Source organism: Dermacentor variabilis, chromosome 9, assembly GCF_050947875.1.
Source record: "Dermacentor variabilis isolate Ectoservices chromosome 9, ASM5094787v1, whole genome shotgun sequence".
NCBI lineage: Eukaryota > Metazoa > Arthropoda > Arachnida > Ixodida > Ixodidae > Dermacentor > Dermacentor variabilis.
The window spans coordinates 22,710,709-22,736,882 of record NC_134576.1 but is presented as its reverse complement, the minus strand read 5'-3'; the positions used below and the strand labels follow the sequence as shown (position 1 = coordinate 22,736,882).

Here is a 26,174-nt window from a genome sequence, read left to right as displayed (position 1 = left end):
ATAACACAATGTGGGGAGACTCGCGATGCGGCGCGAGAGGAGGACTCATTGAAAATTTCCTTTTAACCTCCGGTGCGTGCCTCTTTAACAAGAAAGAACCAACGTATTATAATACACATCATAACTCGTACTCATCAATAGACCTGGCGATCGGCTCCGCTTCCATCTTTCCTGATTTAGAATGGTATGTAATTAAAAACCCATTCGGAAGTGATCATTTCCCAGTAACGCTGAACTTCGTAAACAAACATGACTTGCTTCCACACTTCCCTCGCTGGAAATTTGCCTCAGCTGACTGGGAATGTTTTAGGGAATCCACCTACATATCACGGGATTTTATAGATAATTTTACTATAGATCATGCTGTTTCATACTTCACCGCTTTTATCATTGACGCCGCTGAAAAGTCCATTCCTCAAACAAGAGGTACTTCATCCAAAAGACGGGTCCCCTGGTGGAATGACGATTGTAGAGAGGCGCGCAAGAGACAAAATAAAGCTTGGAGCAAACTACGCGAAAGTCCTACAGCAGAAAATCTAATAGAATTTAAACAGGTTAAATCGCAGGGCAGAAGGGCAAAGAGGGCAAGCTGGCAGAGGTTTCTACCTGGTATAAACTCGTATACTCAAGCATCAAAAGTATGGGATGGGCTGAGAAGGCTTAAGGGGCAAGAAATTCATCCGTTGCCCCTAGTAAACAGTGAAGCAAACCGCTTGTAAGACCAAGCAGACGCCCTTGGCGAACACTTCCAGCACGTTTCCAGTTCTAACCATTACTCCAAGGCATTTCTAAAACACAAACAAGTAGCAGAACACAAGGCTATCGACCGCAAATGCAGACAGAACGAACCCTTCAGCGCGTCTTTTAGCATTGCCGAGTTGGGAGCCTCCCTGACTGCATGTCAGAGCTCCGCACCTGGACCGGACAGGATCATGTACGACATGATTAAACACCTCCCCAGTGATACTCAAATAACTCTGCTAGCACTTTTTAACGCAATATGGGCTGCGGGATACCTCCCCACCGCATGGAAAGAAGCACTGGTCGTTCCGATTCTTAAACAGGGCAAAGACCCCACATTAGTAACAAGTTACCGCCCTCACAATTTGTATATGCAAACTCTTTGAAAAAATGATAAACCGTCGACTTTTACGATTCCTTGAATTAAATAAACTTCTTGATCCGCATCAGTGTGGTTTTAGAGTAGGACGATCTACAACCGACCATCTAGTGCGCATGGAAGCAAACATTCGCGACGCCTTCGTGCATAAACAGTCCTTCTTATCCGTGTTTCTCGACATGGAAAAGGCGTACGATACAACTTGGCGCTATGGCATCCTGCGTGACCTATCGACGCTGGGGATCCGCGGCACTATGTTAAACATTATAGAAAGCTACCTGCAAAACCGCACATTCCGAGTTAAAATAGGTAATGCACTGTTCTGTGTATTCATACAGGAAACTGGGGTGCCCCAAGGAGGCGTACTGAGCTGCACGCTCTTTGTAGTTAAAATGAACACGCTTCGTAAAACATTACCCCCATCTATTTTTTATTCCGTCTACGTAGACGACATACAAGTAGGTTTCAAATCCTGCAACCTAACAGTCTGTGAGAGGCAGGTACAACAATGCTTAAACAAAGTGTCCAAGTGGGCAGACGAAAACGGGTTCAAAGTGAACCCCAACAAAAGTTCTTGCGTTCTTTTCACCAGGAAAAAAGGGCTTGCTGCAGATCCCACTGTTGAAATATATGGGCAACGAATACCCGTAAACAAGGAACACAAATTCCTAGGTGTCATACTTGACTCCAGGCTTACATTTATCCCACACATAAAATATATTAAAGCAAAATGTCTTAAAACAATGAATTTACTTAAAATCCTATCCCACACAACTGGGGTAGCGACAGAAAGTGTTTATTAAATCTTTATAGGAGCCTAGTTCGATCACGACTGGACTATGGTGCCGTGGTTTATCACTCCGCCGCACCGAGCGCGCTAAAGATGTTAGACCCCGTTCATCATCTGGGTATCCGCGTCGCCACTGGCGCATTAGAACAACCCCCGTCGAAAGTCTATATGCAGAGTCAGACGAGTGGTCACTACATTTTCAGAGAACATACATCAGCTTCACCTACTTTCTTAAAGTGCGCTCTAACAAGGTACATCCGTGTTTCACGACAGTAAACGACTTAACGTGCGAAACACTTTTCCGTAACAGACCCTCCATGAGACTCCATTTGTCGCTGCGTGTAAGAGAACTTAGTGAAGAAATGGATGTGCCAATACTCGAAAATCGCCTAATGGCTCCTGCTAATCTATTACCGCCCTGGGAGTGGCAGGTAATAGAATGTGACACATCCTTTGTAGAGGTCTCGAAGCACGCTCCTGAGCTTGAAATTGCTATGCATTTCCGAGAACTTCAATCCAAGTACTCGTGCTACGAATTTTACATAGACGCGTCCAAATCCCATGCTGGCGTATCCTACGCTGCTGTTGGTCCCTCTCTTTCTGAATCTGACGTGTTGAACCCTATAACAAGTATCTTCACTGCAGAAGTCTACGCAGTACTGTGTGCAGTAAAACATATAAAGAAACTGAAACTTGAAAAAGCCATCATATTCACAGATTCGTTAAGCCTTGTAAAAGCACTCATTTCTTTAGAAAAGCATACAAATCCTGTCTTCAATGAACTCTACACACACTTATGTAACATCTACTCATCACACAGACATGTAGTAATATGCTGGGTTCCTGGCCATAGAGGAATCCAGGGAAATGTGCTTGCTGACGAGATGGCCAAATCAATGGCATCGCAGGGTACTCGTTCTGCGGCAGTCCCTGCCACAGACATGAGGCCTTTCCTCAGAAACAAACCGCGAAGCCACTGGCAACGCTTGTGGGACGCAGAAACGAGTAATAAGCTTCACGTAATTAAGCCTAAGTTAGGTTTCTGGCACCCAACAACGGAAACACGAAGAACAGACGTCCTGTTCACTAGACTAAGAATAGGACACACGTTCGGCACTCATAACTTTCTCCTCACTGGTAACGAGCATCCAGCCTTGCGGCGACAGGCTTTCTGTCCTCCACGTCTTCCTGGAGTGCCGGGAAGCCGAAAGAGACAGGCGGAAACATTTTCCTTTTGCATACAGCCATCACGTCCCTCTGCATCCGGCCATGTTTCTTGGTGTAGAACCGCTTTTTAAGACCAAAGAAGTCCTCACTTACTTGAAAGATGTTGTGCTACAGGTGACAAGCCCAATTATTCCGTAGTGCATCCTCTTTCCAGAGGATACATCTACGATAGTGTTCTTTGTATAGCACATGCCTCTAGGTCCTTGGCTTTCAAGGGCACTGGTGAGGCAGAAGTGCTCCAGACATTTTAGCATCTCACGTATTTTATATATTGCATCATTCATTCTTTCTCGATGCCTTCTAATGTCCATAGTACACGTCAATGGTCATTCCCATAATTTTATTACTCCTACATTTTATCGAATTTGGATCATCTCTTTTAGGCCCCTTTACAGCCACGGCACATTAACATCACCGAACCAATGTGTCCACTGTGGACTCATTAACATTAGCACGGCGCTCTTTGGCCACACCTGGCCCTTGCGCCATTAAACACCAAAACATCATCATCATCTTATCCGTTAACGTTACACCTATCATTCTTCTTTCCATAGCTCGTTGCGTCGTCCTCAATTTGAGTAGAACTCTTTTCGTAAGCCTCCAGGTTTCTGCCCCGTAGGTGAGTACTGGTAAGACACAGCTATTATATACTTTTCTCTTGAGGGATAATGGTAACCTGCTGTTCATGATCTGAGAATGCCTACCAAACGCACCCCAGCCCATTGTTATCCTCCTGATTATTTCCGTCACAAGATTCGGATCCGCCGTCACTACCTGCCCTAAGTAGATGTGTTCCCTTACCACTTCCAGTGCCTCGGTACCTATTGTAAATTGCTGTTCTCTTCCGAGACTGATAAACATTACTTTAGTTTTCTGCAGAATAATTTTTAGACCCACTCTTCTGCTTTGCCTCTCCAGGTCAGTGAGCATGCATTGCAATTGGTCCCCTGAGTTACTAAGCAAGGCAATATCATCAGCGAATCGCAAGTTACTAAGGTATTCTCCATTAACTCTTATCCCCAATTCTTCCCAATCCAGGTCTCTGAATACCTCCTGTAAACACGCTGTGAATGGCATAGAGTGAAAGCATCAAGCAACATGGTGTCAGCCTGTCTTGACATAAAACAAAGTTCCGGTTCATTCAGGGAATTTTGCAGAGGTGCTCCGGGAAAACCTGGAAAACTCAGGGAATTTGGAAATGTCAAATTGGTAGACGTCCTGTTACTTCTTCCGGCGTTACCTGTGGGATTTCGAATTCCTCTAGACTATTCTCTCTTCCATTATCGTCATGGGTGCCACTGGTACTGTATAAATCTCTATAGAACTCCTCAGCCACTTGAACTATCTTATCTATATCAGTAATGGTATTACCGGCTTTGTCTCTTAACGCGTAAATCTGATTCTTGCCAATTCCTAGTTTCTTCTTCACTGTTTTTAGGCTTCCTGCGTTCCTGAGAGCATGTTCAATTCTATCCGTATTATACTTCCTTATGTCAGCTGTCTTACGCTTGTTGATTAACTTCGAAAGTTCTGCGAGTTCTATTCTAGCTGTAGGGTTAGAGGCTTTCATACATTGGCGTTTCTTGATCAGATCTTTCGTCACCTGCGATAGTTTGCTGGTATCCTGCCTAACGGAGTTACCACCGACTTCCATTGCACACTCCTTAATGATGCCCTCAAGATTGTCGTTCATTGCTTCAACACTAAGGTCCTCTTCCTGAGTTAAAGCCGAATACCTGTTCTGTAGCTTGATCTGGAATTCCTCTATTTTCCCTCTTACCGCTAACTCATTAATCGGCTTCTTATGTACCAGTTTCTTTCGTTCCCTCCTCAGGTTCTCCTCCGTTCTTACCGCCACACAACTTTTTCCTAAGAACGTCACACGTATCGTTCGCCGTGAGAGTGAAGCGGCGAGTCCGGCCCCTCTTCATCCACGACCTCCTTACGGTACCTTTGACCTAACGACCCCTACTATTCACGTTATTCAAGCAGTTCTGCCGCAACACATTTCAAACCTTGGCATCCCTACCGCCTGTTCTGTCTCCCGACTTGATTCGGCACCCATTCCCATGTCCTCAACCTGTAATGACCAGTATTTCGCTCTCAGACCACGCAATCCTGCTGAATGACGAACCCTAGACTACAAAACGATCTGCTTCCGCTGCCACTGCGTTGGTTATGTTTTCCGCCACTGCCGCACCACCTGGGTGCCGCCATACTAGAGCTCATTTCCTGCTCCTCGCCCATACGCCGACGCTCGCCGTTATTCACCTCGCCGTCTGTGCCCTACTTATGTGCCCCTGAAAGCCGCTCCTCCGTGCGATCGCCGTCGCCTCAACGCCGTCGCTTCCAGTCACACCAACCTCGCCGCTTTTCTTCGCCAAACTGACGGACGGAAAAGTAGGCCATGCAACTCTTGGAGGTAGTGCTGCATCACGTTCGTCCTGTCCAAATCCTCCGTTGACGCTCCTCTCCAACACGAACCTAATTGAAGTAGACGTAGACGGTGCTCCGTTGACGGCATTAATTGATACTGGAGCCCAAGTGTCCGTAATGAGCGCTGACCTATGTCGTCGCCAGGAGCGCAGACAGGGGGGGGGAGGCGTATGGGACTTCAGACGCCCCCCTCCCCCAGACATTTTTTCGTGCTGTCATGTGCAGCCGACCAAAACAACCCCCGGAGCCGGATACCATGCTGGATTTTGTCTAGAATGCCCCTTTAAATGCTAGAAAAGATATTTGAGAGCGAACATTGCGAAATCGGGCTGGATTTCGCGGCAACGCCCATGCGCCGGGAGTCACTCGTAAAGCAAGGAGCTCCATCCAAGCACAGTTTCAAAGGCGTTTTGATGGCGAGCGGGCTCATCGCGCCATCTCAAGGAGGTTGCAGAATCTACGGAGCGCTTGGATTTCAATTCTGAAACTTTATTGGTATAAAGTTCTCATAAACTTTTAATACGAAAGGTGCGCTGACGTTTCCAATGTCGTGCTTTAGATTTTCAATTCCGGAACTTTGCAAGTTTAATGGTGTCATAACCATTTGACGCCAAATGTGCACTGATTTTCTAAATAAATCGTACATCGGACCATACAAAGAAACAAGCCAAATCGACACACTATCAGACAAGTTGACGAAGCACGCGGCGAGGACCGATGAGCCGAAGCGTTGTGCTGGTTCATTTGTGCCGTCATGTCACAGAAAAAAATATCAACATTCTTTTTCACCTGCGCCAAATCATTCATGTCGAGACACTAAATCCAGCATAGGTAACTACGTTCTTATTTACTTTTATACTTTGACTTTTATACGCGACGACACATGGAGCCTATTCAATTTTTTTGTTCTCCCTACCAAGTTGAAAATAGGCCGAAAATAATAATGCTGCAGGAAACTCTAGTGGAGGAGATCGGGCTGTCCGGCTTAAACTCGGTCTGCAAAGGCAAAGAACCGGGCAGAGGAATTGCCACCCTAAATGACAAGAAAATTCCCTACATAGAGCAGGATCTAAAATTAGGGGCGAGTAAAATTGAATACGTATTGATAGAAATGGTCCCCCGCAGGGGCGTCTGTGTCAGCAGTCGTTTGGTGTGTTGCGACACCACGTACCCGAGCACACGAGGGCTAGACCCTCCCGCGTGTAGCCGTGCGCGGCTTAGCCGTGTCTGGGGAAAAGGGGATCCTGGAGGTTGAGCCGATGCTGGGTGTTTGGACCTTTAAGGCCCCCGGCGGAGGCAACACACCTCTTCGGCCTGGGCTTCACATAGGCGGCACCTCCAGGCTGACCCATCTGGAGGAAATCGGCAGTCACTTTTTCCTGTCCATCCCTTCGATCTTCGTCTTTCTCTCCCACTTTCAATCTTTCCTGTCTTCTCTTCGCTTCTTCTTACTTCCATACTTCCAGGTGGCGAGGGTTAACCTGGTGTAGTTATCCAACCTTGGGTATCGTATATTAGGTTATAGTTACTATGTACAGCTAGCGTCTTCGTTGCTTTTGGGCTTCAAAGCGTCCCCTTGTTGGGCTCGGCGGTGGGCGGCTGGCGTAGCTACCAAAGTTATATTTATTTTGATGGCGTTTTCATCATTCCCCCGACTCCCTGATCACCCTCTTTTCAAGAGAGGGAGCACCGATGACTCCTTAAAACTTTTCAGCCAGACCAAAGATATTTACCCAAAGTACCATGTCTTAAGTTGTGGAAACCCTGATAAACAGCAAGAACTATATCGCCATTTGTTGTCGCAAAGTCTCTTACTGAGAAACTAAGTCCCGGCTACAAGGTCACGAAAATGGCCAGCGGTGATCTGTTGCTCAAAGTTAGTGACAAGAAACAGTACGAGAATCTATCTGGACTTGTTGAAATTAATAGTACCCCTGTTTCGATAAATCCGCATCGTTCTTTGAACAGTACACGCGGAGTCGTATCTGAACAAGATTTCCTCGATTTGAGTGAAACCGAGCTGCTTGAAGGCTGGAAGAAACAGCATGTGACAAATGTCCAAAGAATAAAGATCAGGCGGGATGACAGAGATCCCCACTAAACACCTAATTTTGACATTCTGCACAAGCACTTTACCAGAATGCATTCAAACAGGCTATATGAAAATCAAACTAAGACCCTACATTCCGAACGCGCTCCGCTGTTTTAAGTGCCAGCGATTTGGTCACGGCCCTAAGAGCTGCCAGGGCCATACCACATGTGCAAAGTGCGCTTCAAACGAACACCCTGCCGATAATTGTACTAAGCCACTCCGCTGCGCAAACTGCGAGAGTGACCACCCTGCCTACTCTCGGTCATGCCCTTCTTGGAAGAAGGAAAAGGAAATCATCACATTAAAGATCAAGGAGAACATTTCTTTTCAAGAAGCGCGAAATCGTATTTCTTTCTTCCATACCGCAGGGTATATGGGTGCGGCGCGTAGGGGGGCGGCACCGCAGCAGACTGGGTCATCAGCCCGGCCCACAAAGAGTGTGGCTACGGCAGTGCCCTCAGCCCCCCAGGCGACAGTCGCGAGCGCTGCTGCGCCGTCTCTAAAGGAGGGCCCATCGATCTCTGGGTTGGTGGCCTCCAAGGCTCTGCTTTTTGAGGCTAGGCCTACCCTGAAAACACCCCGCTCTGGTGAGCGGAAGACCAGCGGCTCCCAGGAGTCGATGGACACAACCACAAACCAGGCAGCGCATACAGCGCCTCGGGAGCGGCGCACATCTGGTGACCGCTCCAAGACAAAATCCGGATCATGGGGCCTGAAAGGCTTCATAAGCCAACTGACAGACAGCACACATAAGCCAACTCCTATTGACAGACAGCACACAAACACAAACAATATGGATACACAAATATTACACTGGAACGTGAGAGGCTTGATTCACAACCTCGATGATATCAAAGAAATCCTACACAAATACAATCCAAAGGTGCTGTTTGTTCAGGAGACACATCTTAAATCTACGCAAACAAACTTTCTCAGGCAATACGCTATTTTCCGAAAACACCGAAATGATGCTGTTGCATCGTTCGGTGGGGTGGCAATAACAGACGACAGAGGCGTTGCTTGTCGGCAACTGCAACTCCAAACGCCTCTTGAGGCAGTTGCTATCGATGCAGTTCTATGCAATAACCTAGTTACCATCACGTCTGTATACATCCCCCCAAGTTAGCAACTCTAGCACAACATTTCAAAGCTTTATTGATGAGCTCCACCACCCTTACATAGTCGTCGGTGATCTAAACGCGCATAACACACTGTGGGGCGACTCTCGCTGTGATGCGAGAGGACGGCTTATAGAAAACATCCTATTTACTTCAAGTTCCTCCTTGCTTAACAAGAAAAAGCCAACATTTTACAGCTCTACACAGAAAACATTTTCTTCGATAGACTTAAGCATAGTGTCTAGAACAATTGTGCCATATCTGGAGTGGGATGTCATTAATAACCCCTATGGCAGTGATCACTTCCACATCGTTCTAAACTCTGGTGCGGACCTAGGAAGCGACCATCATATACTACTCATAATGGTGGAAACGACGGGGGTGGAGGTAAAGTATTTCACTTACATAGACTGGGATCACTTTAGAAAAAATGAGAACAGAGCAGACACGAATACAAAGAGGCACATCAGACTACAAGAGTGGGTGGCTCAGCTTAGGGATGACTTGAATGCAGCAACTAAGGCTATAGAGACAGAGGAAGAGGTCGAACAAATTGAGAGTAGATTGGCGCATTTGATCGAAGCCAAGCAATCGATTTTACAAAGATGGAAATCACAACGCTTAAACAGAAGACTTAGGAAACGAATTGCTCAGCTCAATAAGAATATAGAGGAACACGCACGATATTTGCAGAAACAAACATGGGATGAGGTGTGTAAATGTGTAGATGGAAGGATAAAACATGGAGGCAATTGGAATCTGCTCAGGTATCTGCTCAACGAAAAAGGCACTAAATCGAGTAGACGTAGGGCAGTGAGGAAACTGGTACACCAGGAAAGTCGGACTGCAAGCGCAGAGAGCATAACGGAGCGATTGGCAACTAAATACTTGCCTCTAAGGAAAGAGGATCAGGATGTAAGTTATCCGGGTTACTTAGGGGTAGAATGCAAATATATGGATCAGGAATTCACCGAAAGTGAGGTACGCACGGCACTGTATGATCTGAATAGTAGGTCAGCAGCTGGCCCGGATGGCATCTCTAACAGATTGCTTAAGAATTAGGACGACGAATCAATACCTGACCACATACATTAATGAGCTATGGAAAGATGGCGTACACCCAGAAGAATGGAGGACGGCCAGTACTATCTTAATACCAAAGCCGGGCAAACAACTGAACCTGGATTATCTCAGGCCAATTTCGTTAACATCCTGTCTAGGGAAGACAATGGAGCATGTCATATTGAACAGGTTAACGAAGCATGTGAAGGACAATGACATTCTACCGTATATCTGATTGGTTTCAGATCAGGCTTCCCCGCAGGGGCGTCTGCGTCAGCAAGGCTTTGATGTGTTGCGACACCACGTACCCGAGCACATGAGGGTTGGACCCTCCCGCGTGTAGCCGTGCGCGGCTTGGCCGTGTCCGGGGAAAAGGGGATCCTGCGAGTTGAGACGATGCCGGGTGTTCGGACCGTTAAGGCCCCCCGGCGGAGGCAACACGCCTCTTCGGCCTCTGCTTCACGTTGAGGGCACCTCCAGGCTGACCCACCTGGGGGAAATCGGTAGTCGCCTTTTCCTGGCCCCTCTTCAATCTTTTTATTTGCTGTCTTCTTTCTTTTACTGTCCTATCATCTCTTCTCTTCCGTCACTTTTTAATTTCCTAGGGCGGCTAGGGTTAACCTTGTGTATGTGCCCTCCCTTGGGTATAATATATTAGGTTATAGTGGCAATGTACGGTTGGCGCCTGCGGCCTTACGCGTTAAGTCCTGTAGCGTCCCCATGTTGGGCTCCGTGGTGGGTGGCCGCCATTGCTGCCGAAGACGAACTAACATCCTATGGGAACACCCGCATTTCCCCGCCTACTTAATCGATCGTCACCCTCAGAAGAGGGGACGCACCGATGAACTAAGTACATGTTTGACCCACACAAAATAGACCTACCCGAAATACCATGTTGTACATAGTGAGAACGCTGCAAAACAGGCCAGACTCATTTCACCATTCATAGTTTCAAAAACTTTGACCGAAGCCTTAGGGTCAGGTTATAAAGTGACGAAAATGGCAAGCGGAGACCTTCTTCTTGAGATCCCTCCGAAAAATTAGTACGAGAGGCTAGGCAGTCTGGTGACATTTGGTAACATACCAGTTTCTGTTACATCACACCGATCAATGAATAGCTCGCGCGGAGTCGTGTCAGAGGCAGACCTTCAGGATTTGACAGAAGCTGAACTCCTACAAGGGTGGAAAGAACAAATTAAGACCGATGTAAAGCGTATTATCCTTAGACGGGACAACAAAGAAATTCCGACCAAGCACCTCGTCTTAACATTTGCATCTAGCGTTCTGCCGGAAACCATTGAAACGGGATACATTAGGCTAACTGTCCGACCATATATTCCAAGCCATAGACGTTGTTTTTAATGCCAAACGTTCGGCCATGGCTCGCAGAGCTGCCGTGGTCAAATAACTTGTGCAAAGTGTGGAGTGCTGGGCCACCCTTCCGACAACTGCAGTGGCACACCTCACTGTGTGAACTGCAGTGGTGACCATCCAGCTTACTCACGCTCGTGTCCGAGCTGGAAGAAAGAACAAGAAATAATCACCCTCAAAGTCAATGAAAACATGTCGTTTAAGGAAGCCCGTAAGAGGTGTTCACCGTTCCACAGCATACCTTACGCTGATGCGGCGCGTCGGGGGGCAGCGTCGCAGAGGCCGTTGCGAGGTGCCCAGCCAGCGTACAGCGAGCACGTAACTTTGGCTCCTGCCCCCAGGGTGGAAGTAGTCAAGCCTACTCCATCCAGCTAAATTCCACAGGGAGCCGCATCGACCTCCGGGCTGGTGGGCGCAGGGGTCTTGCCTTCCGAGGTGAGACTCTCTCGAAAAACTTCTCGCTCGCAGATCGCCAGGGGGCGCCGAGAAGTGCGGACGCGCAAACATCGGCTCCCGTTTCCTCAAATGTTTTCGGTGGTACAGTCCGCGAAAACGCTTGAACATTGTGCATCATTCGACGCAATTTGTTGCGGGGATCAAGCCGATACCGGATTTATATCGATAGGTGCTTTTCTCGAACTTTTAAACGACCTTGAACTTTTCGCGACGCCGGGCGGTTCTAACCCTAACGGGTTAACGCTGGTGAGGAGTACGGGCTAGGCCTTGGCCTAACTCCGGCTGGTGGGGCATCATGCCCGAAGTCGAGGGTAGAAATCACCCCCGAAGAAGCAAGGTGCCCCGGCTGGACCACGGCAACGGGCAAAACTAAGAAGGCAAGGCAAGAAACTTCCAAGTCGACGCCGAGCCCGGTAAAGCAGGGAGGCGGCAGGGGCGGCCGCCGCACGGCAGCCCCGCGTAACGCGCTGATGAAGCTGGCCGCAACCTCAAGGCTCCCGTGACTGCCACGGGACCATATTCGAATCATCGTTAGGAAAAGGGGTGGCCTGGACGTGAAAAAGATCAGCACTATTAGGGTGGCACAAGCGCTGGCTATGGCGGCGGCGCTTTCACCCGACGAGGTTGGCGAAGACATCGTTTGCCCAAATAATGTGCAAAACATCTAGGTCGTCTCAACACCAGAAGAAAGGAACGCGCGTGCTTACGCGATGGTTCAACAGATCCACCTGCGCGAAGGGGTCTTTGAAGTGGCCGCGTACATGGCCGCCTCGGACAATACATGCAAGGGTGTTGTGAGGGGAGTCCACATCGAGTTCAACGACGCTCAGCTCCGCGCAATGATCGTACACCAGCGGAACCCCACCGCGTTGAAGGTGCGTCGCATCAAGACCACCACCACGGTTATCGTCCTATTCGACGGCCTGATGGTGCCGAACTTTGTCATGTGTGGAGCGGGCATGCTGCCCTGCTCTCTATACAGAAGGCAAGTTGATGTGTGCTACGGTTGTGGGGAACTGGGCCACAGGGCCGATATATGTCCGACCCCGAGTGTGAAGAAGTGCAGGGGATGCGGAGCCGCGTCCCCCACTGAAGGCCACCAGTGTGAGGAGAAATGCGGCATATGCGGAGGCCCTCACCCAACGGCTGATCGTAAGTGCGAGCAACGCTTCCAAACGCCGTATGTCATCAGGCAGACGCCGAAGGCGCCGGCGGAAGAAAACTGGCGACGCCAAGAAGGGCGCCAACGCGGCACGTGAGGTGAGCCAGGCACTGACGTCAGCGATACGGAAGAGGAGTTCGAGGGGGCGTTCCCGCTCGCGCAGTCTTTCCCTCTCTAGAACGCGCTCCCGCTCACGTGGGCGCTCCGTGCAACGAGGGCGCTCTCAATCTAGGGGCCGCTCCAAGTCCAAGGTGCGCATCGCAGGAGGTCCCACCTGGGCCGACAAAGTGAAACAGACGAAGCAGACGGGCCGGACGCAACACGCCGCCGCACAGGAGAGCGAGCGGGTGCACGATCTCACGATCGCGCAGTTGATGAGCGAAAACGCCAGTCTCAAGGAGGAAATTCAGAGAATGAAGGCCGACTTTGAGTCCTTCCGAAACGCCAGCGCCGTCCAAGCGGCCGCGGCAAGACAAACGTCTACGGAAGAAGGGACTACAGAAAGGGCGGTCAAGCGCAGAGCCACCTCCTCCCAGGGTACGGTTGAGGATGTGAGCACGGCGGAGGCTGCCATGCAGAGGTCCTTGGACCGCATGCAAAAATCCTTTGCCGAGCTGGTACAGAGTAACCAGACCCTTCTACTCAGAGTGCAACTGCTTGAGAACGAGCTTGCCAAGCGATGTGACCTACACTACGTCGAAGCCGCCAGGCCGGAGGCGGTGTCCAGTGAAATGCTACAGGACAGTCAGCAGTCGTGGGCTGACGAGCAAGATGGCACCCCAGCCCACCTCCGGTCCAACATGCCCAACCATGGCCAGACCGGATAGTAAGCTCATCGTGTGGCAGTGGAACTGCGCCAGCTTCCGGAGGCGCAGGCCTCAACTGGTGCAGTTCATCAAGGCCCGGGAGCCGCAAGAGAGGCCCCACGCCATTTTGCTACAGGAAACAGGAATGGAAACTATTTCCCTCCAGGGATACCGAGCTGTCCCCTCGTTAGCGGAGAACGGGCTCGGCATCGCTATACTTATTGCAAGGAAGTGCGCCTTCCAGGAGCACGATCTCCGTCTTGGCAACACCAAACTTGAAGCGTTGCTCGTCGAGATCATACCCAACAGTTGGCTGAATAACAGCGTCTACGTTATCAATGTGTACTGCTCTCCTAGGGACAACCGGCAGACCTTCTACAGCCTAACAACCAAGGCATCGTCCAAGGCAAGGGAGACGCCGCTTGTTATGGCTGCAGATTTCAACGCGCCGCACGAAGCCTGGGGCAATGTGAGAAGCATTCCGAAAGGCTGCAGACTCCTGCAGGCAGCGACTGACAGCTCCCTGGAACTGATGACCGACCCCCATTACCCCACGCGCATGAGAAACTCGGTCTCGAGAGACACCACCCCAGACCTGGCCTTCGTCAAGAACGCGCCGGGAGCGGAGTGGCACAACTTACAAGAGAACCTGGGCAGTGACCACTACATCGTGGAAATCTCCCTACCGGTCAGCGCGGCCCCGCAGAGGGCTTTCGAAATAGTCGACTGGGACGCCTTCCGAAAGAGAAGGAAGGACGACCACGAAAAATACGAGTCGTTTGCGGACCTCGTTGCGCAGCTCAAGAAGGACGTAGCTGCGGTCACCAGGACCGTTGAAACGGACCTCAAGGTCGACCGCATGGACGCTCGATTGGCGCACCTGCTCGAAGCCAAGAATTCCCTCACGGCCAGATGGAAGACGCAGAAGCTGAATCGCAACCTTCGGAGGAGGATCGCGGCCCTCAACCGCGATATCGAATCGCACTGCAAAGAGCTCGGCCAGCAGCAATGGAACGAAGTTTGCGCGTCGGTCGACGGCGAGATGCGTGCGGGAGGCAAGTGGAACCTCCTCAAGCAGTTATTGGACGACACGCAGTCCAAGAGAAACCACACTCTGGCCATCGATACGCTGGTCCACAAACTGAATAGCGAAGGCGCATCTAAGACCGAAGTGATGGACGAAATCGCACGTCGCTACCTCCCCATCGGGCAGTCCGGACCAGAACATTACCCGGCCTATGGCGGCAAGGTGGACGAGGAGCTCGACTCCCCCTTCTCCGTCTCGGAGGTCAGAGCGGCCCTTCAGGCCTCAACGGAAGATCGGCGCCCGGGCCGGATGGAATCTCGAACAGACTCCTTCGAAATCTGGACGACGGCTCGATCGAACTGCTCACTAAAGAAATCAACGATGTCTGGGAGGCCGGCATCGTACCGGATGCCTGGAAGGAAGCCACGGTAATCCTAATTCCGAAGCCGGGCAAGACACCAGCCATAGACAGGTCTGCGACCCCTTTCGCTCACGTCTTGCGTGGGCAAGGTGGCGGAGCATGTCATCCACAACAGAATATCGAGACACGTCGAGCAACGACACCTCCTCCCGCCGAATATGGTCGGCTTCAGACCCTCGCTGTCCACTCAAGAGGTCATGCTGCTGATCAAGAGGCAGATAGTCGACGTCGTCACGAGAGACGTCCGAAGCATCTTGGCGCTGGACATCGCCAAGGCCTTCGACACGGTCAAACACAAGCACCTCCTCGACTCTGTGACGAGACTGAACCTTGGCGAACGCTTTCACGCGTACGTGAGCTCTTTCCTAAGAGATCGCAAGGTCACGATCAATTTGGGCCAGATCAAGTCGGACGGATACGCGCTGGGAGCCTGCGGCACGCCGCAGGGTGCGGTGTTATCTCCACTGCTCTTCAACATCGCCATGAGAGACCTATCAGTCCGACTCGACCGAATCGGGGTCGCCAATCTCAATCACGCTCTCTACGCGGACGACATCACCGTCTGGTGCGGCGGTGGGTCGGACGCAGCGGTGGAGCAGGCCCTGCAAGAGGCCTTGCACGTCACGGAAGAATTACTCGAGGGCACGGGACTGGTCCTCTCGCCGACCAAGTCGGAACTCTTGCTGTATCGGCCCGACAGAAAAGGCCGTAAGTTCGACACGACGCTGGACTAAGTACCGATCGAACTCAAAACGAAGACGGGTCAGCGCATCCAGAGGGTGTATTCTCTCAAGGTGCTGGGACTGGTCCTCAATGCAAAGGGCAGCAACGCGCAAACGATCGCGCGCCTGAGCGCGAAGACGGAGAACATGCTCAGACTCGTTTCGCGAGTGACGAGCAGGAAGGGGGGCATCAGCGAAGCCAACCTCATAAGGATCTACCACGCCTTCCTCATGAGCCATATCAACTACGTGGCTTCTACGCTAAGCTGGTGGCGACCGGAGGAGAACAAGATCGACGCACTCATGAGGAAGAGCATTAAACGAGTCCTCGGCATTCCCGTGACGACCAGCACGGAGAAGTTGATGCAACTCGGGGTCCACAACACTCTGAGCGAAGTGGTGGAAGCACAGAAAACGGCACAGATCGTTCGCCTCTCTACCACCAAGGCCGGCCGTCGAATACTCGAGATGGCGGGTCTGGCAGCCATGGCCAAGGAGAGAGAGAAGGAGATTCTTGAATATGGGAAGGAAAGGTTGGGGTAAAGTGCAGCGCAGTAACTGTCTCTCAGCAGAGGACACCTCAACCGCGCTGCACAGGGGGTAGGGAATGAAAGTAAAGGGAGAGAAAGAGCACCAGAAACAGCAGCACGCCGCGGAAATGTGATGGAGCTAAAGGCGGTCGGCGAGGCCGACAGCCTCGGCGAATGTCAGGAGCGCACGTAGAAGTGTCCTGTGGCGTGAAGGGCAGCCCTAGGGGTGCAGGAGTTCAGTTACGGTGTCGCACGGCAGGCCGTGCCCACGGTAAACACGGGCAAGGGACGCGCGCGCGAGCGAAAAGTTGGGGCACTCACATAGCAGGTGCTCGAGTGTCTCGATCGCGCCGCAGTCGCGGCAAAGGGGAGAGGGGGCTCCACGCAGTCGATGCCGCCGCTCGGCGGGCCACACAGAACCGGTGCGAAGGGCGAGGAGGAAGGCGCGCTCGCGCCTAGTGAATCCGGTCTGCGGGAGATGACGCGGTGGGCGCCCCTGCGCAACTCGGTCGTCGGGATGGCGGAGCGCGAGCTCCCGTCTGAAGTGGAGTAGCGCTGTATCCAGCGAGCTCACCCGGTCTGTCAGCGCGGTCGACGAGTCGTGTGCGCGCCTGGCCAGCTGGTCCGCCGTCTCGTTGCCCGCAACTCCGACGTGCGAGGGGATCCATTGCAGGCGTAGGTTGCATCGCCCCTTCAGTGCGTGCAGACGGACGGCAAGGCGCTGTGCAAGGGGCGGCGCGCGCTCGTCGAGTAGCAGCTGCTGCAGCGCGGACCTCGAGTCGCAGAGAATCGCCGCGCTGGTGATGTGCGGCGACTCCTCGAGGATGTCCGCAGCGAGGTGAAGTCCAGCTAGCTCCGCCGTGGTAGAGGAAGCCCGGTAGTAGAGCCGGCACTGCTTCGTGATGCCAAGTTCGGGAGCAACACAGGCGGCAGCCGCCGAGCCGTCGCTGAGGACGGAGCCATCGGCATACAAGTGCGTCCTTCCTCCAAGGTCGTCCTCGATCCTGGCAGCAGCCTCCTGCTGTACAGCGCAGAGAGGCGTGCGATGTTTGGAGCGGACACCCGGGAGGTCGAGACACACGTGAAGTGGCGTGCGCTGGTGTGGCGGTGGCCAGGTCGGCGGTACGGGCGGAGGGTCGACCACCAGGCTGTCGTACAGTTCGCACACTGTTCCCACTCGTGACTGGGGCAGGCAACGGATGAGGGACAGGATGGGTCCTGCGTCCGGGGCACAGGAGAGGCGCTCGAGGTGACCGAGGGCACGCAGGTCAGCCGTCAAAGAGACGGGCCACGCGCCAGTTTCCGCGAGCGTCTCCGCAACCCGCGATGAGCGAGGGCGGCCGTGGCACATGCGAAGCACTCGGCGGTGGTCGCTGTCGATGAGCTGCCACAGCCGGGCACTGACACGACACAGTGGTAGCGCGTACAACACTTTCGGCAGTGCCACCGCAGAGTAGAGCGCCGCCGCGAACGAGGCAGGGCAGCCGTCGCCACGGGCGAGAAGGCAGCGCACCGCACTCTCCACTCGGCGCATCTCAGCGCGCAGCCGGCGCACAGCAGCGAACCATGTGAGGCGGTTGTCTATCGTGAGCATGGCCGAGGAGTCGTGCGCAATCCCGCTCTGCGAGGGTGAAAGGGACGCCTTCCGAGTCTCCCCCTTCCCGAGGAACGTTCATCCACAATACAACGAGGCCCGGCGCGCAGCCAGAGCCCGAGCACTCATCAAGACTGCCCTGCAGAACCCAGAGCTCGCGTCCTTTGTCGACGCGGCGCGGTATCCCGGATCAAACTCCTACGTGGCCACGGTGGTTGACCCCCAGGGCAAGATCCTGAATGCGGCGTCTATCCAACGCTAGACGGCGTCCGTCGCAGAGCAAGTCGCAGTGGCGCTGGCTCTGTGCGAACCCGGGCGCACGCATATCTTCACGGACTCCAGGTTGGCGGCGATGGCCTTTCTCGTCGGCTCTGTCTCGGCCGAGCCTGCGGCAGTGCTGAGTGCCCGCAAGACAGGCACGGCCCGTCACGTCATCACTTGGTTCCCGGCTCACATGGGCCCGAACGTCTTCCCCGGCGCCATCAACCCGAATGAGCTGGCCCACGACCAGGCGCGAGGTCTCATCAACCGCGCCGGTCCGAGGGGCCCGGCTTCGCAGGGGATCGACCGAACCACGGACCCGCTGCTAACTTTCCACGAGATAACTGCTCACTACCAGCTAGGACGCAGGCAGTTTCCGGCTCCTCGCCCGAAGCTAGGCAGACCCCAGGCCTCGGTGCTGAGAATGCTGCAGACGGGCTCCTTTCCGTCTCGCTCAAGGCTGAGCCACTACACTCCGGGTGTGGATCCCCGCTGCCCAGACTGCGGCAAGGAACGATCCACTTTGAACCACATGCTGTGTGGCAATGTTCTGTGTTGCGCCACTCGCCTTTTAACAGGCAAGAAGATTGGGATGAAGCCGTCAAGAGCGACAACCTTCAAGTCCAACTTCGGGCTGTCCAAAGGGCCTGCGCCAGGGCTGAAGATCACGGTCTTCCGCCGCCGGCGCGGGTGCGGCCCGCGACTACGACAACGTAGTCCCTTAGGACCAATTAAAGTTTCCTGTCTGTCTGTCTCGCTCGCAAGCGCGCGTGTCCGGCGCCTCACAAGAGGCAATGGACCATTTCGGAAAGTTGCGCGCTCCCTACGCGACCGCCGCAAAGCACGCTGGGAATTGTGAGCGATCTTGGCGGGCAGGATCCGGCGCAGGGGCGGTGTGACATGGACGTCGCGCAACAGCAGGTAAAAAAACTTTTTTTTGAGTGCTAGTAATACTTTTGTTGCATGTTTGCGCCGCGCAAGTGATCTTTACATTGCCGTACAACTTTCTTGTGGTTATGCAGCCGACGCTACGAGCGCGAAGCGAGTATTTTCGCACGTGAAGTGCGCACATGTGCCAGTGTCTCGCGCTCGGAGCTTGCGTTGCATAGCAACACCTTTGTCAGCGTTTTATAGCTATGCTACTGAAGGCACGAGCGCGATCCTACGGCTGGCAGGCGTGTTTTGCTGGTGAGCACGCGCTAACAGTGCATTTATTTACTAGTCGCTCGTCGCAAACCTTCGAAGTTTGTGCGGCTGTTCCGGCGGCAGGCGTAGTACGTAGCGTACAGTACATTCGTGTTTGTTGCAACAGTGCGACACCCTCTTGTGAGAATGTATGCGCTGTATTTCAGCAAAATACCTCGTTATCGAGCACTGCCCATTCAGTCTTTTGGTTACAGCGTGCTATTTAATCTACGGACAAGTCTGAAACAAGTATATCGTCGAAAGGAACGGACAGCGCATACGTTCAATAATGTACATCTCGCAAGAAATAAGTAGCTGAGTTGGCGCTTAGCTTGTGCCAGCGCATTTTCTTGCCTATAGTGTTGTTTGAATAGCACGCAGCAAGTACGAAGCAGAACCAACAAGCTCTTGTATTAGCACTGTTACATTCTGTGTATATATCTGAGCATAGCATTGCGGGACAGATAGCAGTTGCTGTTTGTTTGACAGCTCGTACTATCTCGGTCGCGGTGTACATTACTTACTACCGTGGAGTGCAGATAGACGCACCCAAAATATGAACGTGCCTCGGTGGCTACAAGTAACGCGAATGCGCTCTAAAAAAATACTGCGGCGGATGTTTTGGCTAACCTGAAAAGTATTGAACGCGCCAGTACCTTGTACTAGGGCGGTCTCAGAATTTTAAGTTAGCTAGTGGCTTTAGAGCCCGTTCTTGTGCAACATTCTCCACGACCGCGCGTAGTGAACGAAACGGGTTCAGCGTTGCTTTTCAAGCATGCTTGCCACAAGTGACCAAGACACAATGAATGAATACTCTTTTATTTTAAGATCGCATTGATGATCCCATGATCAGCTGTGTATGCTTCCATGCTCTGTTTATATGTGGAGTGCCGAAGAAAACATTTTGACGCTTGTTTATACCCATGTTGCAGGTACCACTACGAGCCATTCAAAATGCACTTCCTCTTCAAGCAAGGTTACCGAAAGGACCATGGACAAAGCAGTTAAAAGGCGTGCCGGATGGTTTCTCAGAGCAAGAAATTTTGGCACATCAGAATGCGCATGGTGCTCAGAAGCATACTGTAAGCGGATACAGGATGTTTAAAGCAGATAAGGTTCACAATGTTCTTATTTGCAAGGCTGACAGTTCCACTTTTCTTAAAGCAACCGTGGAGGCATCGTTCTCTTTGGCAAAATTATATAATACTGGTGTTGTGCTCTCGTCAAATGGAACTGTGGTTGAAGGAACCTGCAACTGCCGGGCTGGAGCTGCAGGTGTTTGTAAACATGTAGTTGCCTTACTATGGTTTGACTAGACCTGAAGCGCTCTGGGGCAGCCTACGTGCGAGACACACAGTCGTGTACAGACAAACCCAGAGCATGGGGTACTGGGGCTAAAAAGGCCAACGTGCACTCACGCGAGTTCCCACAACTACGTTTTGTGAAACATATGCCAATAAAAGCTGGCAGGCATCTGACTCAAGAAACCACAGTTTCTCTGACAGTGACAGAAGACCATATTAAGAGAATTTATCAGACACAAAAATATTCCAAACGCCATGCTATGCAAGACGCTGGAGGACAACCACTTTCTGCCCGTACCAGTGAAAAGAGCACTTCACGAGGATGCTCTTAGCCAGATGCCAATCAGGTTACCGGTGCAAGCCCTGTGGGTTGAGCATGTGCCAGCTGGGTATAAGTTCGGCTCCTGTGAGCTTACTTTAGAAGACTCATGGCCCCTTGAGCAAGCAACTAGGATGCAGAGCGGCTCTACAACATGGAGCTTCGAGAGATCCAAGCGCCTGACTGCTTCACACTTCGGAGATGTGGTGTCACGGAAGAAGCCAGCTGACGAGAAGTTTTTCAAGAGGCTGTTTGGGTCTAGCCAGATGCAGACCAAATACATGGCTGATGGTTTAAGGAATGAAGCTGCAGCCGTGCAGCGTTACATAGAGAAGAGAGAGATCCCAGTTAGGATTTACTGTTGTGGGTTGTGCGTCAACCCTGGTGTCCCTGTTCTTGGTGCAACGCCAGACCGTGTTGTAGAGGAGGGAGGAGATTTTGGTCTCCTTGAAGTTAAGACCCTCTCAGCTGCCAAGGAACGGGGTGATGAATTAGAAAATGCTGTGAATACGGCATCCTACCTGAAGAATGGAGTTCTTAAACCGACCCACAAGTACTTTTACCAGGTCCAGGGGCAAATGGCTTTGACTGGACTCTCCTGGTGTGACTTTGTGGTTGATAATGGCATAAACTGCACTCTTCAAAGGATCACTTTTGACAGTTCGCTTTGGATTTCCCAAATGCTGCCACGGCTTCTGGAATGTTTCAAGAACTACCAAGAGCACTGTGCTTGTGTGTGAATTTCAACGACTTATTTAAGTCACATTGGTCTGCAGGACAAAGATGCTCGGACTCATAACATGTTTTGGCATGTGTTCATACTTGCATATATTTGGTTTTTAAATATCTTGTATTGCATTAGTCTCCATGAAGAAATGAAGAAAGTGTTTTTCTGTGTAACATCGTTATGGCCACGCGTATGTGTTGCCACCACCTATTTAAATGTGTGTGCAACTAATCGGTGTGTAAAAAGTAAATGTCAAGCACCACACGTCTTGCTGCCTTGTCATTGAACACATACATAATGCACTCTTAGACCCAGGAATCTGGGCAGCTACATGCTTCAACATTTTCTATACTTGATGATGATAGTGACTTCGCATTGGTCTCTGTAAGGAAACCGCATTGAAAGTTGCAAGCAAAATCTTTGCGAAGTGACACCTCCTCTACAGCAGCGCAGAGTGCTACTAACACTTCCTTACGTACTTAGAATACAGTCCTCACCAAAACACATATGCTTCAACATTGTCACACAGTGCAACTCGCGCTTACACTATACAAACAAACCAAACATGATTAAGCGCTTGTCCTACGATATGAGGAATGTATTCGGGATTATAACATTCCTCGCGAAGTCCTTCAGGTTGCCAGAATGCCGCAGCGTTTGGCCCCGTGGCACGATTTTTAACCGTTATGTGACTGGACATTGACACATTTAAAGAAGAAAGACACCCCACACGAACACATTATACAAGAACTCCGCGCTTTTCAGGAGAAATACCAAAATCACATGGAATTTTACACCGATGGCTCAAAAACAAAAAAAAAATTACGTGGGTGTGGGGGCCGTAACGCAACATCGGGAAATAAGTATTCGATTACCACAACATGCCTCTGTCTACACAGCCGAAGTATACGCAATATTGACACGTGTAGTTATCTTTATCGGGCGACTACGTTTCGCCGCGTAACAAGTGTTATCGCACAGCGCGGGACGCGCCTACATGTATCGGAAGTTTCTGGAATGTTATCGATGCTTTTATTCGCTGTCTGTTGTTGTCGAACCTTGTGTAATCTGATTGCATGTATGCGTGACGCGAATGGTGTAGAACTTTGTGGAAGGCGTGTGGGTCCCAGTGATTACTCTAAAACATTCGACGACTGATCTATAAAAGCCGATGGGCTTGACCCGCTGATCAGATTTTCGACGATCACCGACCGTGTTCGCCACTATCGTTGTGATATAAGTGTAGCCTGTTTTTGTGAGCACAGCTTCGCCAATAAAAGTTAGTTTTGTCTTTCACACTATTGCCACTGTGTTCTTCAAACGCCACCACCACGTGACATCAGGTGGAGGTGCTTTTCGTTCATGTACCGGACGCCCCCGACAAGCCGTGATCCAAGCACGGACCGCAAAGAGAACAGCAACGTAGTCCCGGACCATCGAGCAAGCCGCGGTCTTCAACAGCTGCCCCCAGAGCACGGACTTCTACTGAGAAGACCAAGAAGATTGTGGCCAAGGCAACCCCAATGGCAGCCCCAGCGTCCCCCATCGTGTTGCAGCAGCCCAGGGAGCCTCCGACATTCCGCGGTTCAACATTCGAGGAGCCGGAAACCTGGCTGGAGACGTATGACAGGATCGCTGCATTTAACAGCTGGAACAGCGACAACAAACTGCGACATGCCTATTTCGCATTGTAGGACGCCGCCAGGACGTGGTTTGAGAATCGAGAAGCCACCTTGACGACGTAGGACCTGTTCCGAAGCCGCTTACTGCAAACGTTTACAAGCGTCGTGCGAAAAGAGCGAGCCCAAGCTCTACTGGAGACCAGAGCGCAGCGGCCGAATGAGACGATCGCGAGCTTCACTGAGGAAATGAGCCGTTTGTTCCGCCACGCCGACCCGGAAACGTCCAAGCAGAAGAAAGTCCGCCTACTAATGCGTGGTGTAAAGGAGGAACTTTTCGCCGGAAGGGTAAGACGCCCACCGAAGACCGTCGACGAGTTCCTTCGTGAGGCGACGTGCATCGAGAAGACACTGGAATTGCGGAACCGGCACTTCGACCGCTGCACCAAGCCAACAAGCTACGCCGGAGTTCAATCAATGGCCACCGACGACCTGCGCGAGACCATCAGTGCAGTCGTACGAGAGGAGCTTCAAAGAATCTTCCCTTCATCGCAACCTCAAGTGGCCTCAATCGCCGAAATTGTCAAAGAAGAAGTCCAGCGATCGCTCGGAGTTCCCGAGGTGCAACCACAATCATCGCAGCCCCAGCCAGAAGCCATGACCTACGGCGCCGTCGCCCGCCGTCAAGGTCCCCCTCCACGACCGGGCCAGGGCCTTGTAACGCCGCGATTCCGTCGACCACCGCCGCCGCCGCCAGCACGCCCACCCGTCACCCAGCGCAGCTACCTGAGGAAGACAGAAGTTTGGCGCGCTCCTGACCACCGCCCGCTCTGCTACTACTGGGGCGAAGCCGGCCATGTGTACCGCGCCCTCGGAAAGGTGAACGCCCTCGTAACATCGCCGACTACCTCGCCGCTACTCAGTGGAGCCCTCAACGGCCGTCCCGGTCGCCGTCACCAGGCCTCTACTTGCCGACGCAACGCCGTCCATACACTGGCCCAGCACGGGGCCGCTCTGCGAGACCATATCCGGAAAACTAAAAGCAGCTACCGATGGAGGTGCGGTTGCTGTTCATCGAACTAACGAAGATCCTCCGCCGCCGACGAATACGCCGAAAATCCTGTCTAGACGACATGTTAACGACCCGCCGCCGTCCCGAAGAAGTCAGTAAGCCAAGACTACACCGACGAAAGACGACCTGACGACGCCACATATCAGCCACAGGCCAACAAGACGCAGCCGTGATCCAACGCCAAGACTTAACTGTAACGCAAGAAAAAGAACCACTGACCTCGACGAGCTTCTCGACGGCGACGCAGTCACCGCCTTAGTAGACACCGGAGCCGATTACTACGTCATGAGTGGACCCATAGCCGCCCAGTTGAAGAAAGTTAAGACCGCCTGAGAAGGCCCTCCAATTATGACTGCTGGAGGACACCTCATCACGCCGACTGGAATCTGCACGGCAAGAATTACCATTCATGACCGGACTTACCGTGCCACTTTCGTTATCCCCCAACAGTGTTCACGAGATGCCATTCTCGGTATGGACTTCCTGAACCAACACGGCGCAATCATCGACCTGAAATCGAAGTCAATTACGCTGTCGGAAGATAAAGCGATACCGCCGGAGAGCCCTAGTAGTCACCACGCCTTGAATGTGCTCGAAGATCAAGTGAGCATCCCGCCTCGCTCCAGCATTGTTATTTCTGTCGGCACCGAAACGCCCGCTGACGTAGAAGGCGTTATCGAAGGGGACCAACGTCTACTACTCGACCGCTAAATTTGCGTCGCAAGAGGCATTGCTCGAATGCACGAAGGAAACACTAAAGTGTTGCTGACAAACTTCAGCCAGCAGTTCAAGCACATCAACAAGGGCACGACAATCGCATACATCGAGGAAATTCTGGAAACCAGCAGTGCGTTTGTCCACTCCGATTATGTCGCATCTGCCTCGACGCCCGTAGTTCCTGAGCCAGACTTCGACAAAAATCCAAGTCTCCCCACGATTAAGCAACAACAGCTCAGAAGTCTACTTTGACAATACAAAATGTGCTTTTCGACGTCATCAAGGATTCGACAAACACCAGTCGCAAAGCATCGCATAATAACCGAAGAGTGTGCTCGATCACTCCGCCAGAGCCCTTACCGAGTTTCTACGCGAGAACGTGAAGCTATAGGGCACCAAGTCGACGAAATGCTGCGCGACGACATCATCCAGCCGTCGAAAAGCCCGTGGGCATCTCCTGTAGTCCTGGTGAAGAAAAAGGACGGAACGTTACGTTTCTGCGTCGATTATCCTCGTCTGAACAAGATCACGAAGAAAGACGTATACCCTCTCCCACGGATAGACGACGCATTGGATCGGCTCTACAACACTAAATACTTCTCGTCGATGGACCTCAAGTCTGGCTATTGGCAAATAGAAGTCGATGAAAGAGATCGCGAAAAGACCGCCTTCATCACCCCAGACGGCCTCTACGAGTTCAAGGTTATGCCATTTGGACTGCGCTCGGCGCCTGCAACGTTCCAGCGCGTGATGGACACGGTTTTAGCAGGATTGAAGTGGCAGACATGTCTTGTTTACTTGGATGACGTCGTTGTCTTCGCCGGAAACTTCGACGATCACCTTAGGCGGCTTGCAATAGCACTAGAGGCCATCAGGTTATCAGGGCTCACTCTGAAGCCGGAAAAGTGCCCCTTCGCTTACGGCGAGCTTCTGTTTCTAGCCCACATCATCAACAAATCTGGAGTCTTCCCAGACCCGCAGAAGACAGCTGCCATCGCGAAGTTCCCGCAGCCCATCGACAAGAAGGCAGTGCGTA

The 26,174-nt window shown here is 51.9% G+C and overlaps 1 protein-coding gene and 1 long non-coding RNA gene across 2 annotated transcripts; both read left to right on the top strand.

The window, feature by feature from the left end:
- Window positions 1-15,246: 15,246 nt before the first annotated feature.
- On the top strand, window positions 15,247-16,174 carry LOC142558275 (protein YkfC-like). Its single transcript, XM_075670429.1, has 2 exons — window positions 15,247-15,730; window positions 16,161-16,174. Exons 1-2 carry the CDS (start codon window positions 15,247-15,249, stop codon window positions 16,172-16,174), a joined length of 498 nt encoding a protein of 165 aa, XP_075526544.1.
- Window positions 16,175-16,400: 226 nt separating this feature from the next.
- LOC142557948 (uncharacterized) lies at window positions 16,401-17,170 on the top strand. Its single transcript, XR_012822903.1, has 2 exons — window positions 16,401-16,848; window positions 16,894-17,170. It is a non-coding gene; the product is annotated as an uncharacterized LOC142557948 (long non-coding RNA).
- Window positions 17,171-26,174: the final 9,004 nt, after the last annotated feature.

Excerpts from the sequence above, each read along its gene's own strand:
- LOC142558275 (XM_075670429.1), top strand. The coding sequence starts at position 15,247 with ATGGTCGGCTTCAGACCCTCGCTGTCCACTCAAGAGGTCATGCTGCTG.